At 34.8% G+C, this 15690-nt stretch overlaps 1 protein-coding gene across 2 annotated transcripts in view; it reads left to right on the top strand.

The window, feature by feature from the left end:
* Positions 1 to 13286, top strand: part of SEPTIN7 (septin 7) — a gene marked incomplete at its 5' end in the record, with an annotated part of 103319 nt that extends 90033 nt beyond the window's left edge. The window contains 3 exons of one of the 2 annotated variants that reach the window (XM_082846683.1): positions 7098 to 7233; positions 11109 to 11248; positions 12248 to 13286. In XM_082846683.1, the coding sequence (XP_082702809.1) occupies positions 7098 to 7233; positions 11109 to 11248; positions 12248 to 12287 (316 nt within the window). In that variant the 3' untranslated portion in view covers positions 12288 to 13286. The remainder of the gene's footprint in view (positions 1 to 7097; positions 7234 to 11108; positions 11249 to 12247) is intronic. The other variant, XM_082846682.1, reaches the window with a different exon arrangement.
* Between the last annotated feature and the right edge of the window lie 2404 nt (positions 13287 to 15690).

Here is a 15690-nt window from a genome sequence, read left to right on the forward strand (position 1 = left end):
TACCTTGTTTTATTGCACTTTGCTTTATTACACTTCGCAGATAATGTGTTTTTTACAAATTGAAGGTTTGTGGCACACTGCATCAAGCAAATCTGTCTTTGCCATTTTCCCACCGGCATTTGCTTTCTTCATGTCTCTGTGTTAACGTTGGTAATTCTCACAGTGTTTTAAACCAGGGTTCCCCAACCCCCGGGCCGCAGACTGGTATCGGTCCATGGCCTGTTAGGAACCAGGCCGCACAGCAGGAGGTGAGTGGCGGGCAAGCGAAGCTTCATCTGCTGCTCCCCATCGCTCCCCATTGCTTGCATTACCACCTGAACAACCCCCCCGCCCCCCACCAAGTCTGTGGAAAAATTGTCTTCCACAAAACCGGTCCCTGGTGCCGAAAAGGTTGGGGACTGCTGTTTTAAACTTTATTATTATTATATTTGTTATGTTCATCTGTAATCAGTGATCTTTGATGTTCCTCCTACGACTCACTAAAGGCTCAGATGACGGTTAGCATTCTTCAGCAATAACATATTTTTCAATTAAGGTATATACATTGTTTTCTAAGACATAATGCTGCTGCACATCTAATAGACTACAGTGTAGTGTAAACATAACTTGTATGTGCCCTGAGAAGCCAGAAAACTGTGTGACTCACTTTATTTCTATATCTGTTCTGCTTTATTGAGGTGGTCAGGTTGGCGTTACCTCTTTCCCATATGCTAATTTTATTTTTGTTTTCTACAGCCTTCTCCATCTGTAGTCTTGGGAAAACTCTGGATAACTGAATTCCTATAAATGACTGAAAATACAGGTTTCTAAAGGCTAATCCTCAGAACTCTTTTGGTACATGACAAAGTTTTCATTGATCTAAAGAGATATAAAGACAATTTTCTGAATTTTGTCCCAAGTTTTTCCAAAAAAAAAAGTAATTTATTCAGTTATATCTTTTACTCTTGTTCATGTGTCCTTTCATGAAAATATAATGATAGTGTTGTTTTATTTACATTTATTTTTAACACTCTCACTTGGCAAAATAAAATGCTGGTAACTGTTGTTTCCCAGAATGTTTGGAAGTTTTTGTTGCTCTTTGAAATTCTTATTTTAAGTGAAATTCCTTTGGAAAATTTTGTATGAAAATTGCTACATGTGTGTATGCATAGTGACCTACCACACCACTGAAGCAAAAATATGTAAATGTATTTGCTTAATGAGTTCTTCAGAAAAGACCACACATAATTTAAATGAAATGTGGTTGTCTTTCCATTACACTCAAAATGTGGGTCATGTAAGACAGCCACAGTAGGGCCTTACTGGGTCAGCCTTAAGTGTGGTCCTTGCTGTGATTCTGTTGTTGGTCACATGAAAAGGGTAAGTCATCTGGTGGCTTTCAGGAACTGTCACCCCTTGAATAGATCCCTAAAAGGAGCTAAGTTGTATCTTTGGGGGTTTAATGTGCTGTTCAGGTTATATTGTAGCCTTTTTAAAAAATTTTTTTTACCAGGTCTTTTCATTTTTTTTGACTGAGTTGCTTTAAATTTCTCTGACAAGTTTAAGTTTATAAGCTTTAGCTTATCTACGTGTGTGAAGAAGAGTTTTCATTAAAAAGCAGGCAGGTAATGATATAATTTAAATGGTGTTTCTAGTCACCTAATAAAAAAACTTTCATTTGAAATGTGATGACAAAAAGTGATCCTTTTTCCAGGATCATACACCATGATCAAGTGGGATTTATCCCAGGGATGCAAGGATTCTTCAATGTACACAAATCAATCAGTGTGATACACCATATTAACAAATTGAAGAAGAAAAGCCATATGATCATCTCAATAGAGGCAGAAAAAGCCTTTGACAAAATTCAACACCCATTTATGATAAAAACTCTCCAGAAAGTGGGCAGAAAGGGAACCTACCTCAACATAATAAAGGCCATATACGACAAACCCACAGCAAACATCATTCTCAATAGTAAAAAACTGAAAGCATTTTCTCTAAGATCAGGAATAAGACAAGGATGTCCATTCTCGCCACTGTTATTCACGTAGTTTTGGAAGTCCTAGCCATGGAAATCAGAGAAGAAAAAGAAATACAAATTGGAAAAGAAGAAGTAAAACTGTCACTGTTTGCAGATGACATGATACTATACATAGAGAATCGTAAAGATGCCACCTGAAAACTACTAGAGCTAATCAATGAATTTGGTAAAGTTGCAGGATACAAAATTAACACACAGAAATCTCTGGCATTCCTATACACTAACAATGAAAGATCAGAAAGAGAAATTAGGGAAACAATCCCATTCACCACTGCAACAAAAAGAATAAAATACCTAGGAATAAACCTACAAAAGGTGGTAAAAGACCTGTACTCAGAAAACTATAAAACACTGATGAAAGAGATCAAAGATGACACAAACAGATGGAGAGATATACCATGTTCTTAGATTGGAAGAATCAATATTGTGAAGATGACTATACTACCCAAAGCAATCTACAGATTCAGTGCAATCCCTATCAAATTACCAATGGCATTTTTTACAGACCTAGAATAAAAAATCTTAAAATTTGTATGGAGACACAAAAGATCCCGAATAGCCAAAGCAATCTTGAGGGAAAAAAACAGCTGGAGGAATCAGACTCCCTGACTTCAGACTATACTACAAAGCTACAGTAATCAAGACAATATGGTGCTAGCACAAAAACAGAAATATAGATCATTGGAACAAGATAGAAAGCCCAGAGATAAACCCACGCACCTATGGTCAACTAATCTATGACAAAGGAGGCAAGGATATACAATGGAGAAAAGACAGTCTCTTCAATAAGTGGTGCTGGGAAAACTGGACAGCTACATGTAAAAGAATGAAATGAGAACACTCCCTAACACCATACACAATAATAAAATGGATTTGAGACCTAAAGGTAAGACGGGACACTATAAATCTCTTAGAGGAAAACATAGGAAGAACACTCTTTGACATAAATCACAGCAGGATCTTTTTTGATCCACCTCCTAGATTAATGGAAATAAAAACAAAAATAAACAAATGAGACCTAATAAAGTTTTTGCAAAGCAAAGGAAACTACAAACAAGACAAAAAGACAACCCTCAGAATGGGAGAAAATATTTGCAAACGAATCAACGGACAAAGGATTAATCTCCAAAATATATAAACAGCTCATGCAGCTCAATATAAAAAAAAAACCCAATCCAAAAATGGGCAGAAGACCTAAATAGACATTTCTCCAAAGAAGCCATACAGATGGCCAAGAAGCACATGAAAAGCTGCTCAACATCACTAATTATTCGAGAAATGCAAATCAAAACTACAGTGAGGTATCACCTCACACCAATTAGAATGGGCATCATCAGAAAATCTACAAACAACAAATGCTGGAGAGGGTGTGGAGAAAAGGGAACCCTCTTGCACTGTTGTTGGGAATGTAAATTGATACAGCCACTATGGAGAACAGTATGGAGGTTCCTTAAAAAACTAAAAGTAAAATTACCATATGACCCAGCAATCCCACTACTGGGCATATACCCAGAGAAAACCATAATTCAGAAAGACACATGCACCCCAGTTCATTGCAGCACAATTTACAGTAGGCAGGTCATGGAAACAACCTAAATTCCCATTGACAGACCAATGGATAAAGAAGATGTGGTACAAATAAATATACAATGGAATATTACTCAGCCATAAAAAGGAATGAAATTGGGTCATTTGTTGAGACGTGGATGGATCTAGAGACTGTCATACAGGGTGAAATAAGTCAGAAAGAGAAAAACAAATACCGTATATTAACGCATACGTGTGGAACCTAGAAAAATGGTACAGATGAACCGGTTTGCAGGGCAGAAATAGAGACACAGATGCAGAGAAGAAACATATGGACACCAGAGGGGGAAAGTGGCGGGCTGGTGGTGGTGGTTGGATAAATTGGGAGGTTGGGATTGACATATATACACTAATATGTATAAAATAGATAACTAATAAGAAACTGCTGTATAAAAAATTAATAAAATTAATCTTTTAAAAAGTGATCCTTTTTCCTGCATTTTCTACATTATAAGCACAATTTTGTGTTACAGTTTTCTAAATATCACTTTAATAAAAATGACTAGAATTGGGGTGCTAATTATTTTAAAAATTAGATTTGAAACATCATTTTGACTGGTGAGAGGCTTCCAAAAATTCATTTTAGATACGTGTAACCATTTTCTTATAATACTGTAATATCACTTCATTTGGTTAAGGGGTCAAGTAGTTTTACAAGGCTGAAAAGCTTAAAGTATCTCAAATGTGAAATATTGCTAATTTCTTTGAAAGTATACATATTTAAATAAGTTTAGAAATTTGAGCAGGCTGTCAGAAGATAATCGCACAGCCTATTTATTTTTATAATGATTTGGTATAGGGATTACTAACAGAATTTGGAAAAGAAATTAACTAGCTTCAACAAATTTGGCCATAAACTTTTGTTTTAGGGCACATACTTTTATTGTGAAATCTGTGGATTTGCCTTTAGTTGCTGCTTTTAGTGTCATTTACTTTAAGTGTGCTAAGTCTCTGTATTTTTTGTTCTTTTGGATATGACACAGTTGAAGGCATGTAAGTGGTTGTTTTTCCGAAGACATGAGCAGTTTTAGTATGTGAAGATTTTTAATATTTAAATTTTGAATTTAAAAGCAAATTTCAAAACATCATAGCATGTTTCTCTGCAGTCTTCTATTTTCCCCCAAGAGTTATTTAAATAATAATCTAGATGCCAGTGTTTACTCTTGGTAAGGTGGTAGCCTTTTCATGTGCAAATTATACTGCAAATTCTTTACATTTATATGGATTGCCTTATTCCTCCCAAGGATGAAATTAAATGAGCATTTTATAGATAGGTTATTATAAGTAAGAATATATATTTAAAATCTCAATTCTGTGTGAATTCTAATTTATTTTTTTAAATTCTAGTTTTTTATAATTTTTTACAATATATTTGTTTTCAAATTGCAGCAGTATGTTGGATAATCTAAGTTGCTTAAACATACAGTTTCAGTTGTTTAAGACTGCCAATTAAAAAATCGTTATGAGTATTTTTTTTTCTAGAGCCTAAAAATGTTTTGGGGAGTGGCAGAAGTGAGTTTTACAGAAATCAAGCAAAAGCTTTGAACCGTCTCACTGGAAAAATGCTTGCATGAATACACAACACAAACACACATTTATTTGGTATGTCATTTCAGGGCATTCATTGACACTCTGCCCAAGAGATCTGAGGCCCCTATATTAAAAACACCTGCCATAAAGATGAGAAATATATTAATATGAAGGGCCTTATCGGCTTTTAATGAAATAATGATATTTATGCTTTAAAATTTATTTCAGTTTACCTCACTTTTTGAATGTTGATTCTTCTTCTAAGTTAATGTTTGGTTTATTTTCATTTTCAGAACTTCTGATTAATTGTTTAATTGTTAAGACATACTGAAGGTTTGTAAGTTTTCTTTTGGTGAAGGAATATCCTTTAGTTAAGTAACATTTTGTTCTAACTTACACTAACTGGAAAACCAAATCCTTTTGGTCACAACAGTACATCACATCTTTGTCCTTCCTTTTTGCTAAGAAAAATCAGTAGCAAGTGTTCTTTCTGTCCTGTTGCTCGTTTAATATTTTCCATCTTGCTCTCTTGTCCTCCTCCTTGAGAGGATAGAATAATGTTGTAATGGTCAAAATACTCAGCCTTGTAAGGAGAGAAGTCACCATAATCAAGTGTGTCAAATCAGGATTAAAGTGACTAGCCTTGAAGTTGTAGATGAAATACAAAGCCTGACTTTGTTTTTAAGCCATGATTTAACTTTTTAACCACTTTATTGAGATAAAGTTCACCAATTTAATATGTACAGTTAAATGGTCAAAGCCAGTTTTTGTGGAGGCAAAATAAACATGTTTTATCAATAAAGTCAGAAAAGGACCTGCCTCTTTTAAGTTGTCCCAGTGTATTGAATTGTTTTTAGAGATCGTGAAAGCCACAGAGCCCACTTTTGTTTCCTCCCTGGGGCTGTAATAGGTTACTGATACTTGGTTATTCTCTTGTGTCTGTAAATATACTAGCCTTCACATAAAGCTCATTTGTAGTATTTTTCAACATGAAAATTTTGAACAAAATTGTGCAGAGATTTGAGCCTGTGGAGTTTAATGTCAATAGAGTGAACTACTTTTATTTAACTGTGCTTGTGTCTATTGTTTGGCATTTCAGAAATGTCAAGATATTCATTTGCTTCTTCTCTCTCTCTCTCTCTCTCATGTGTGTGTGATCACTGACCATCTTTAAAACTTAAGACACTAAAATATTTGACATAGGTGGAATGAATTTTTCAAGAGCATTAAAATTACATTAAGTGGCCTAGAAATACTCTGCTTGCCTAAACGAAGAGTGTTCTAGGTATTGCCTGGTAGTTTTTTCTAGCATATCAATTCAGTAACCAAAATGGGTTTGAATTATTGTGATGTCAGTAGTCGTCTAAAAGGAGAGATTATAACACTTGGAAAATTATAGAACTAAAAATATTCTACATGTATTGACTTCATTAACTCAGTACCTTTTTTCACATTAAAATTTTGTTTAAAATACAAAATTAAGTAATTTTCTTCTAGTTTTCCTTTCTAAGAATGTATTTAAGGAATGTGTCCTTTCCATTTTCCTTCTACAGTTTATTTTATGTGTTATCTTTAGATTTGATATGCATTAGGTTTAGAGAAACGTTCTGCTAATAGTTGCCTTTGGTAGATCTATTTTCATAATAATAATTCACTAGAGATTTTCAAGTTAGCTATGAAACTGCATGGAAGGAAGTTCTAAATTGTAAATATTTATAAATTTTAAAAGTTTCTAAAGAATTTTTAACATGTTCATATATAAAACTTCAAATCTGTGTTCCATGTCATTTAAGGTGGTGTCAGAATAATTGAAAAATTATTTTGAAACTTGTTTTCAAAAAACAGCAGAGAATTTAGTAATGGCACACAGCGGCTCATTTGTTTTCATCACTGTTTCAGAGTTTTGTATTACACTTTTCAATTTTAGACATTTAATGATTATCTTTAATGTTCACAGGAGCCCTCTTGCACAAATGGAAGAAGAAAGAAGGGAGCATGTAGCTAAGATGAAGAAGATGGAGATGGAGATGGAGCAGGTGTTTGAGATGAAGGTCAAAGAAAAAGTTCAAAAACTGAAGGACTCTGAAGCTGAGGTGATCAACCTAATATTTTCACCTTTTATAGGCACAATATTCCTTTAAAAAATACCTTTAATAAAATTCATAGATAACCTTTCTCTAGATTTTTTAAATATGCTAACAATAAAATGGAAAAATAAAAGCAAGCACTATGTTTACAATAATATATATTTTAATATGTATTTGAATACAAGTATACTTGGTAGGAAGACATAGTAGAATACTTACAATAAATTTTATTAGCTATAATTAACAAGTTATAAGAAATGAAATTATAAGCCATTCCATCTAGTCAATATAAGAAAAGTAAAGATGAGAGTTTTAGGTGGATGTAAGAATAAAAACTAGTGTAAGGGTAATAATAATAGACCAGGCTTATTTGCATACGAATGAAAAAGAAAGAACCTTAGTTAAACTATAGGCATGCCAGGGTAAATTACAGACAGAGGAAAAAATGAAGAAATGTGATTTTTATAAATGAGTTGGGCCTTATTTGTAATATAGTGTCAACGTAATTCCGACTGTTAACAAAAATCAGGTAGGGTAGTGACAAAGCATTCCAGCAAGCTGATATACTACCTTGGAATCTCTCTAGATGTTGAGGCATATATTTAGTTTCTGTTAATCAGAAAGATCATGAAGACATATCCTTCAATAAGTGATAAGAAAAGATGGAGGAAAAAAACCACACTAACACAAGCATCTATACAGTAAGTAGTTGGCTTGATGTCCAAGAGCAGTAGAAGAAACTCTAGGTAAACACAAAATAAGTCAACAATTTCAGTATAATTTTTCAGCACAGATTTATTATCATTGTGCTGAAAATTACTTTTAAATATATGGGATGACATTAATATGAAATACTTCTCAAATTACTTTTAATGATAAAATTCAGTGAGATCCCTGTGTTTATATGTGACTCCACTAATATAATAATATTTGTGTTTAAATATATTAAAAGGAGACTCCGATCTAGTCTGTTAGATCCTTACAGTTGGTCTCTTTGCTTTTGTAATGAATTACTGCATAAAATACATAAACCTTCTTTGACTAAATACATAACCAAAAATACTCTGATCCATTGAGTAGAAGGAATGCATGGAGTAAAGTAGTAATTTTGAGGAAATGTTTTTATTCCACATTAGATTTCTCTTAAATCACTGGGCTTTTCATGTAATCTCTTATGAAAAAAAACTTTCGCTGTTGTTGTATTTATCATATGCTTAATTCAGTGGGGATACAGAATAGCTCCTCCTGGTCTAAGACTACCAAGCACTGCAGAACTAGCATCCCTGGCATCTGTTATTAAGACGACATTTAGGAGATTAAGTTTAGTCTTTTTTATTAATTAGCTTTTTATTAAACCTATCCATCCAAGTCTCTACCCCTTCACTAATTAATAAAATGGAAAATCCGTATCAGAAGGTGAATAAAAACAGGAGTAATCAAGAGTCTGCATTATCTTCACACTTAGATTATGATGAAAATCTAAAAGGAGTTGAATTTACATTTGGTATAGACCTATTTTAGGGCCTGCTCCTAAGAGTAAATGTTATAAACAAACAATTATAAAACTGTAGTTATAGAACCCTTTGAGAGTTTTTACGATTACTGTGAATGGTGAAAACAGAGTTTTGCGAAACTTAACTGCTCTTTGAAGGATAGAATCTTTATTAACATTAAAAGGACCTGTAAAGAGATCTCGACCAAGTTTCTCCTAATTCAGTAAGCCATATAAGTATGTAAATATATAGGTGAAGAAACCTATTTAACCTTGTTTAATACTGTTTTTTCTCAAGTGCTAGAAATATTTGTTCGGGGCACAGTTGCTAATATCCAGCAGCACAGTGTATCAGGCACAGTATTAAGCATCTTCCATGGATTATGTCATTTAATTCATACCACAGCCCTTCAAGATGGATATTATTGTCCATTTCCCTTTTTTACGTGAGAGGAAAGATAAATTAACTTGGTCTGTGCTGCGTAGCTGTAAGCCGTTATTTGAATACACTTAACTTTGTTCTTAATCACTAGACAAGTCCACAATCATATATCCACAATTTCAGAAAACTGCAAAACCAGACATAGAACTAATAGTTTTATCCCACTTGATGTGAATATTTATATACTTCACTGCAAAAAATAGTAATGTGTTTGGTTATAGGTGCTACCTTAGACAGCCCAGGAGTTGTTTTGTAAATAGAGTATATAGACCTTTCTAAGTAGTATTGGCTTTCTGAAATCTGAAAAATTCTGAACTGTGAAACACATCTAACCCCAAGGGTTTTTAGGAAGTGAGGGATTGTGACCTGTACTTTTAACCTACATGCAGTTAACACAAAGATATGTATATGTGACAGAAATATACAGGTAAAGAATGATGAACACTGGTGAACCTGTGGTCCAGCTTAAAAAAATAAGGCATCATCAGTTCATTTGAGGCCCCTTTGTGTCTCTCCCCTATTGTATCCCTCTCTCTCCTTCTCAGAGGTGACTATTCTGAATTGTGTGTATATAATTCCCTTGCATTTTTTTTTTTAAATAACCAAAGGCATTTTCCTGTGTTCCTATTTTCTGACATTTTCTTAGTAACTTGTTTGCTGTCATCAGGAAGATGTTACCTCAAATTTGATTCATGTTTGCTTAAATATATTTTAGATGGTTTTGTTTTGTAAGAACTGCATGAAATAATTTGGAATGGGAATGAATATGAAGTCACTTTTTGTGGGTTTACAAAGTAATTAAGAAAACAAGTTGTATGCGAAATTACAATCCAAATTCAAGATGATAATTCATTGGTGTAATACAGTCTTTAATAAAACATAGTTCCTGGATATCTGAAAGTTTTTAATATTAGTAGTTCTTAGTTATTCGTTGTAGTTTTTTTTTCTATGACTGTTTTCCTCAGAAATGGACTAACTAGCACCTAAATGAATTATTTAATGAACTATTAGATAAGCTCTTTGTTTCTGCAGTTACTTTGCATGAGTGTTCTCCACCTTTCAGCCAGCATTCTTTATAGCATTAATTCTTTTTTTTTTTTAAATAATCCAATTTATAAAGACTCGGCTTCTGGATTTTTTTTTTTTTTTGCGGTACGCGGGCCTCTCACTGTTCTGGCCTCTCCCATCGCGGAGCGCAGGCTCTGGATGTGCAGGCTCAGTGGCCATGGCTCACGGGCCCAGCCGCTCCGCGGCATGTGGATCTTCCCGGACCGGGGCACGAACCCGTGTCCCCTGCATCGGCAGGCGGACTCTCAACCACTGCACCACCAGGGAAGCCCCCAGGATTATATATTTTTAGCAAGCATTCAGGTGATTTGTACGAAGACTGATATATGAGAAACACTGCTTTTTAAGAATCGGGGACCTTATCCCGTGATCTTGTAACTCTTAGATCCTCATCTATTTGCTTTCATTTCACTTGTCTCAGCTTTCTGAACTTGGAATTACAAGACAGGTTCAAATCCTGGTTCTGCCACTTTTTGGCTAATGACTTTGGGCAAGTGACATAAACTCTGCAACTGTTTGGTCATCTATGAAGTGGGAGCAGTGGTGTCTTCCCTGCCCAGCTTCCTACATGTTTTGTGAGTAAGGAAAAATGAGATGATAAGATAGGGTATGCCCATTATAAAGTGCTACACACTGTAGCTTATTGTACTCTTTTTTTCCCTGTTTACCAAGATTATTCTCTTTGATCACTGGCCTTTTGGGTGGTAAGTCCTATAGGCAGAGGAATTTTAGTGCTAAAATTTTAGACAGTGCTAAAACCAGGTGATACTTTGAATTTATAGCATAAGAACTGAATGCTCATTAGGATGCCTGGATGAAATGTACTTCTGCTCGTGATTTCTCAAACAGTTTTATTTTATATATTGTGCTCTGAATTAGCTCCAACGGCGCCATGAGCAAATGAAAAAGAATTTGGAAGCACAGCACAAAGAATTAGAGGAAAAACGTCGTCAGTTTGAAGATGAGAAAGCAAATTGGGAAGCCCAACAACGTATTTTAGAGCAACAGAACTCTTCAAGGTATCTAATATCAGATTCCCAAGAAATGTGTGTATTAATATTTTAAAGAATTATTTTCCTATTTATTTGAAAAACATTAAAATAACATTTAAAAAGACATCATCCATTATCATAAATCCCAAGCACAGATAATTTTCATGGATGAATCTTTTATATAGATGGATGCAATCTGTCATAACAGTATTTTTTTCACTGTAAACATTTTCCATGACTTAACAATCTTCATAATTTAGTGGCTTCATAACATTCTCTTCAGTTGATTCACCATAATCAGTTGCTCACCTTTTCCCATCAAATGTTGGACATAATAGTTGTATTTAATTTTTGGCAAACATAGAGAACACTGCTACAAAGATCTTTTATACATTTAGAGGTATGTCTTAATTGTGTTGAATTATTTCATTAAGATAAAATTTTGGATATCTAATTCCTAATGCAGCTAATTAGTTACTCTTAATTTACACAAAAATCAGTAGTATTTGTACTTTGGTTTTCTTCTTTTCCTCATTAGTCCCATTTAAAACTGAAAAGTTGTATCCCTATAAGGATTCTACACTTTACGCTCACTGCTAAACATTTTCAAGATTTTCAGCACTATCCTTCTATTAACTTTTTCCCCAAGGAAGAAGAAAATATATTTGTAAAAGCGAAGCATTTCAGAATGCAAATGACAGTAGGAGAAAAGGATACCCTGGTTGATGTCAGTTGATCTTTTTTGATTTGCACTGTTTCATTTAGGAAAAATTGTGCTTGTATATTAAAAATGGGTTTTTGTCATGTTTTTTACTGTTTGTCTTGGAATTTTGTCAAATATTTGTCCAAGAAAATAATATTGTAGACTAGTATTGTCCTTACTGTTAACTTTAAATCTAATTTTTAAATGAAATTGTAGTGTTTGAAAATCCAACACAGTTGTAGTTGGTTTAGCTATTGCTACCATATGTTATCTATGTTTATAAAGTGGTCACTCATTTTGATTATTTTCCTTTAATCATTTAGAACCTTGGAAAAGAACAAGAAGAAAGGGAAGATCTTTTAAACCCTCTTTTGACCACCAGTTACATATTAGTTGCCAACATGCCAGCTTGGACATCAGTGTTTGTTGGATCCGTTTGACCAATTTGCACCGGTTTTATCCTTAATGATGGATTTAACAGCATGACAAAAATTATTATTATTATTTTTTGTTCTTGACGGAGATTAAGATGCCTTTAATTGTCTAGGGTGTTGTGTACTTAGAAACTAACAGCTCTAAGTACCTTTCCTATGTTTTCTTTTTTTATTAAACAGATGTCTTCAATTTAATGCAAGAAAACATTTTACTGTTGTACAATCATGTTCTGGTAGTTTGATTGTTTACAGGATATTCCAAAATAAAAGGACTCTGGAAGGTTTTCATTGAGGATAAATTGCCATAATATGATGCAAACTATGCTTCTTTATGATAATTATAATACAAAGGTTCCATTCAGTGCAACATATACAATAATGTAATTTAGTCTAACACAGTTGACCCTATTTTTTGACACTTCCATTGTTTAAAAATACACATGGAAAAAAAAACCTATATGCTTACAACGCACCTAGAGCTTTTTTATAACAACCTCTTTTTTTGTTTGTTTGTTTTGGATTCTTTAAATATATATTATTCTCATTTAGTGCCCTCTTTAGCCAGAATCTCATTACTGCTTCATTTTTGTAATAACATTTAATTTAGGTATTTTCCGTATATTGGCCCTGCTAAAATAGAATATAGCATCTTTCATATGGTAGGAACCAACAAGGAAACTTTAATTCCCTTTTACACTTTATGGTAAGTAGCAGGGGGAAAAAATGCATTTATAGATCATTTCTAGGCAAAATTGTGAAGCTAACAACCAACCTATTTCTACCTATGTGCAGTCTCTTTATTTTACTAGAAATGGGAATCATGGCCTATTGAAAAGAAAAAAAAGTCACCATTCTGCATTTAGCTGTATTCATATATTGCATTTCTGTATTTTTTTGTTTGTATTGTAAAAAATTCACATAATAAACAATGTTGTGATGTAACTGAGCGTGGGGTCTTAAATATTCTACAGTTGATATACAAGAGTGTACAGTGTGTTTGGAAAGAAGCTTTTCAGCTTCAATTTGCCTCCTCCATGATTGTAACTCTTATCTTTTCTCTTGTATGTTTGTTTCATTTAGAATGCATACGCCCTGATTTTCTAACTAACTAACTAATGGGGTATAGTATCTCTCTACTCATTTCTGTCTCCTATTAACACGTTATTTCTCTGAGAATGAATTTCAACTCCCCAGGTGAACTCAAAAGTCCTTGGACTGAAATTTTTTAACTGGAAGGAGGGTGGTATAATTTCTTTTCACTATAAGGTCAAATGATATAGATTTTAACAAAATGCTTTATGATATTTTAAGTATAATTAATGCAACACAGTTTGTTACCTTAAAAAGTTTCATCATATCTGTTACTTTTTAAAATTAGTGATCCAAGCAGAAGGAAGTAACTGATATTTCTGATTAGCCAATATTTTTGTTTACATCAGAGGCTGGTGGGTTTAAACAAATCAGTATGCTTGAAAGATCTTGTTGCTTTTCAAAGATATATAGATATAAAGTGTAAAGCATATTAGGAAGATTATTCACCTTACAGAATCTTGACTTTACATATAAGTTCACCCTGGAGTGCTTTTTTTTTTTTAATTAATTTATTTTTGCTGTGTTGTGTCTTCGTTTCTGTGCGAGGGCTTTCTCTAGTTGTGGCAAGCGGGGGCCACTCTTCATCCCGGTGCGCAGGCCTCTGACTATCGCGGCCTCTCTTGTTGCGGAGTGCAGGCTCAGTAGTTGTGGCTCACGGGCCTAGTTACTCCACGGCATGTGGGATCCGCCCAGACCAGGGCTCGAACCCATGTCCCCTGCATTAGCAGGCAGATTCTCAACCACTGCGCCACCAGGGAAGCCCTGGAGTGCTATTTTTAAAGCAGATCTTATAGGGCATTAAAAACGTGATATTAAGAATACTGCAGTAGGGCTTCCCTGGTGGCACAGTGGTTGAGAGTCCGCCTGCCGATGCAGGGGACGCAGGTTTGTGCCCCGGTCCGGGAAGATCCCACATGCCGTGGAGCAGCTGGGCCCGTGAGCCATGGCCGCTGAGCCTGCACGTCCGGAGCCTGTGCTCCGCAACGGGAAAGGCCACAACAGTGAGAAGCCCGCGTACCGCAAAAAAAAAAAAAAAAAAGAATACTGCAGTAAATACTTACCCTTATTTGATGACCATTACTAGTTAAAGATTGTCTTGGAAAACTTTTGTTAATCCTAAAATGCTTTCCTCTACTGGAGAATATACTATAGTGCAAATGCCTTTTTTTTTTTTGGCTGTGTTGGGTCTTTGCTGCTGTGTGCGGGCTTTCTCTAGTTGTGGCAAGTGGCGGCTCCTCTTCGTTGCCGTGCGCGGGCTTCTCATTGCGGTGACTTCTCTTGTTGTGGAGTACTGGCTGTAGGCGTGCGGGCTTCAGTAGTTGTGGCTCCCAGGCTCTAGAGCGCAGGCTCAGTAGTTGTGGGATCTTCCTGGACCAGGGCTTGAACCCATATCCCCTGCATTTGCAGGCGGATTCTTAACCACTGTGCCACCAGGGAAGCCCTACAAATGGCTTTAAAAAAAAAAAAATTGGCTTTTATTTCAAGACCAGAATCAGATATTCAGGAATAACTGTAAGTAAATGTGCAGGGATTTTTTTGTTTGGTTTGGTTCTTATGTTAAGAGAGATTGGGTTAACACCCCTAACCAGAAAAGTTTGGTTTTAGGAAGTTAAGAATAACCTACTGAGTTTGGAGACTGCAAAATGAGGAAGTTTATATTGACCACCTGCCTAACTGGTAAGTACTGCTGAAAAAGGTTCTCATAGATGCCATTTAAAAATTCTGTACATTGTGATAACTTTATAAAAGTCACCTTTATTCTACTTGCCTAGTGAAAACTTTCAATAGTCTTTATCCATGTCATGCCTAAGGTTTTATCTGAATCTGATATAGGACCCATACAACTTGACTGGGTCTTTTGATGGTTGACTCCAAGCTTTTCAAGCATATTGAGGGCTTTTTTGTTATATGGCCTGTGGATTTTTGAGAACTGTTAGGTGATTATTCACAATACATATAACATTCAGGAAGGCATAAGGAAAGGCTAGCTTGTAAACAGCAAAACGGGCAATACCTAGTCTCCATTGTCAGAGGCATTATATAATTGAAGTCACTCATTAACCACTATGCCATCTTTTTAATTAAGTGAGACTGACCAAGTATGCACTAATGCCAGTGAACATCTTGGGCACCACATGGCAGAGTTTTACTGCCACCTACTGGAAATAAGATCTAATTGATTTTATCAAGTTCACCAGTAACTGGGGAAGTTGATAATAAATTGGACATACGGCTTATTT

This window comes from Leucopleurus acutus, assembly GCF_964270905.1.
Source record: "Leucopleurus acutus genome assembly, chromosome: 9".
NCBI classification, from domain to species: domain Eukaryota; kingdom Metazoa; phylum Chordata; class Mammalia; order Artiodactyla; family Delphinidae; genus Leucopleurus; species Leucopleurus acutus.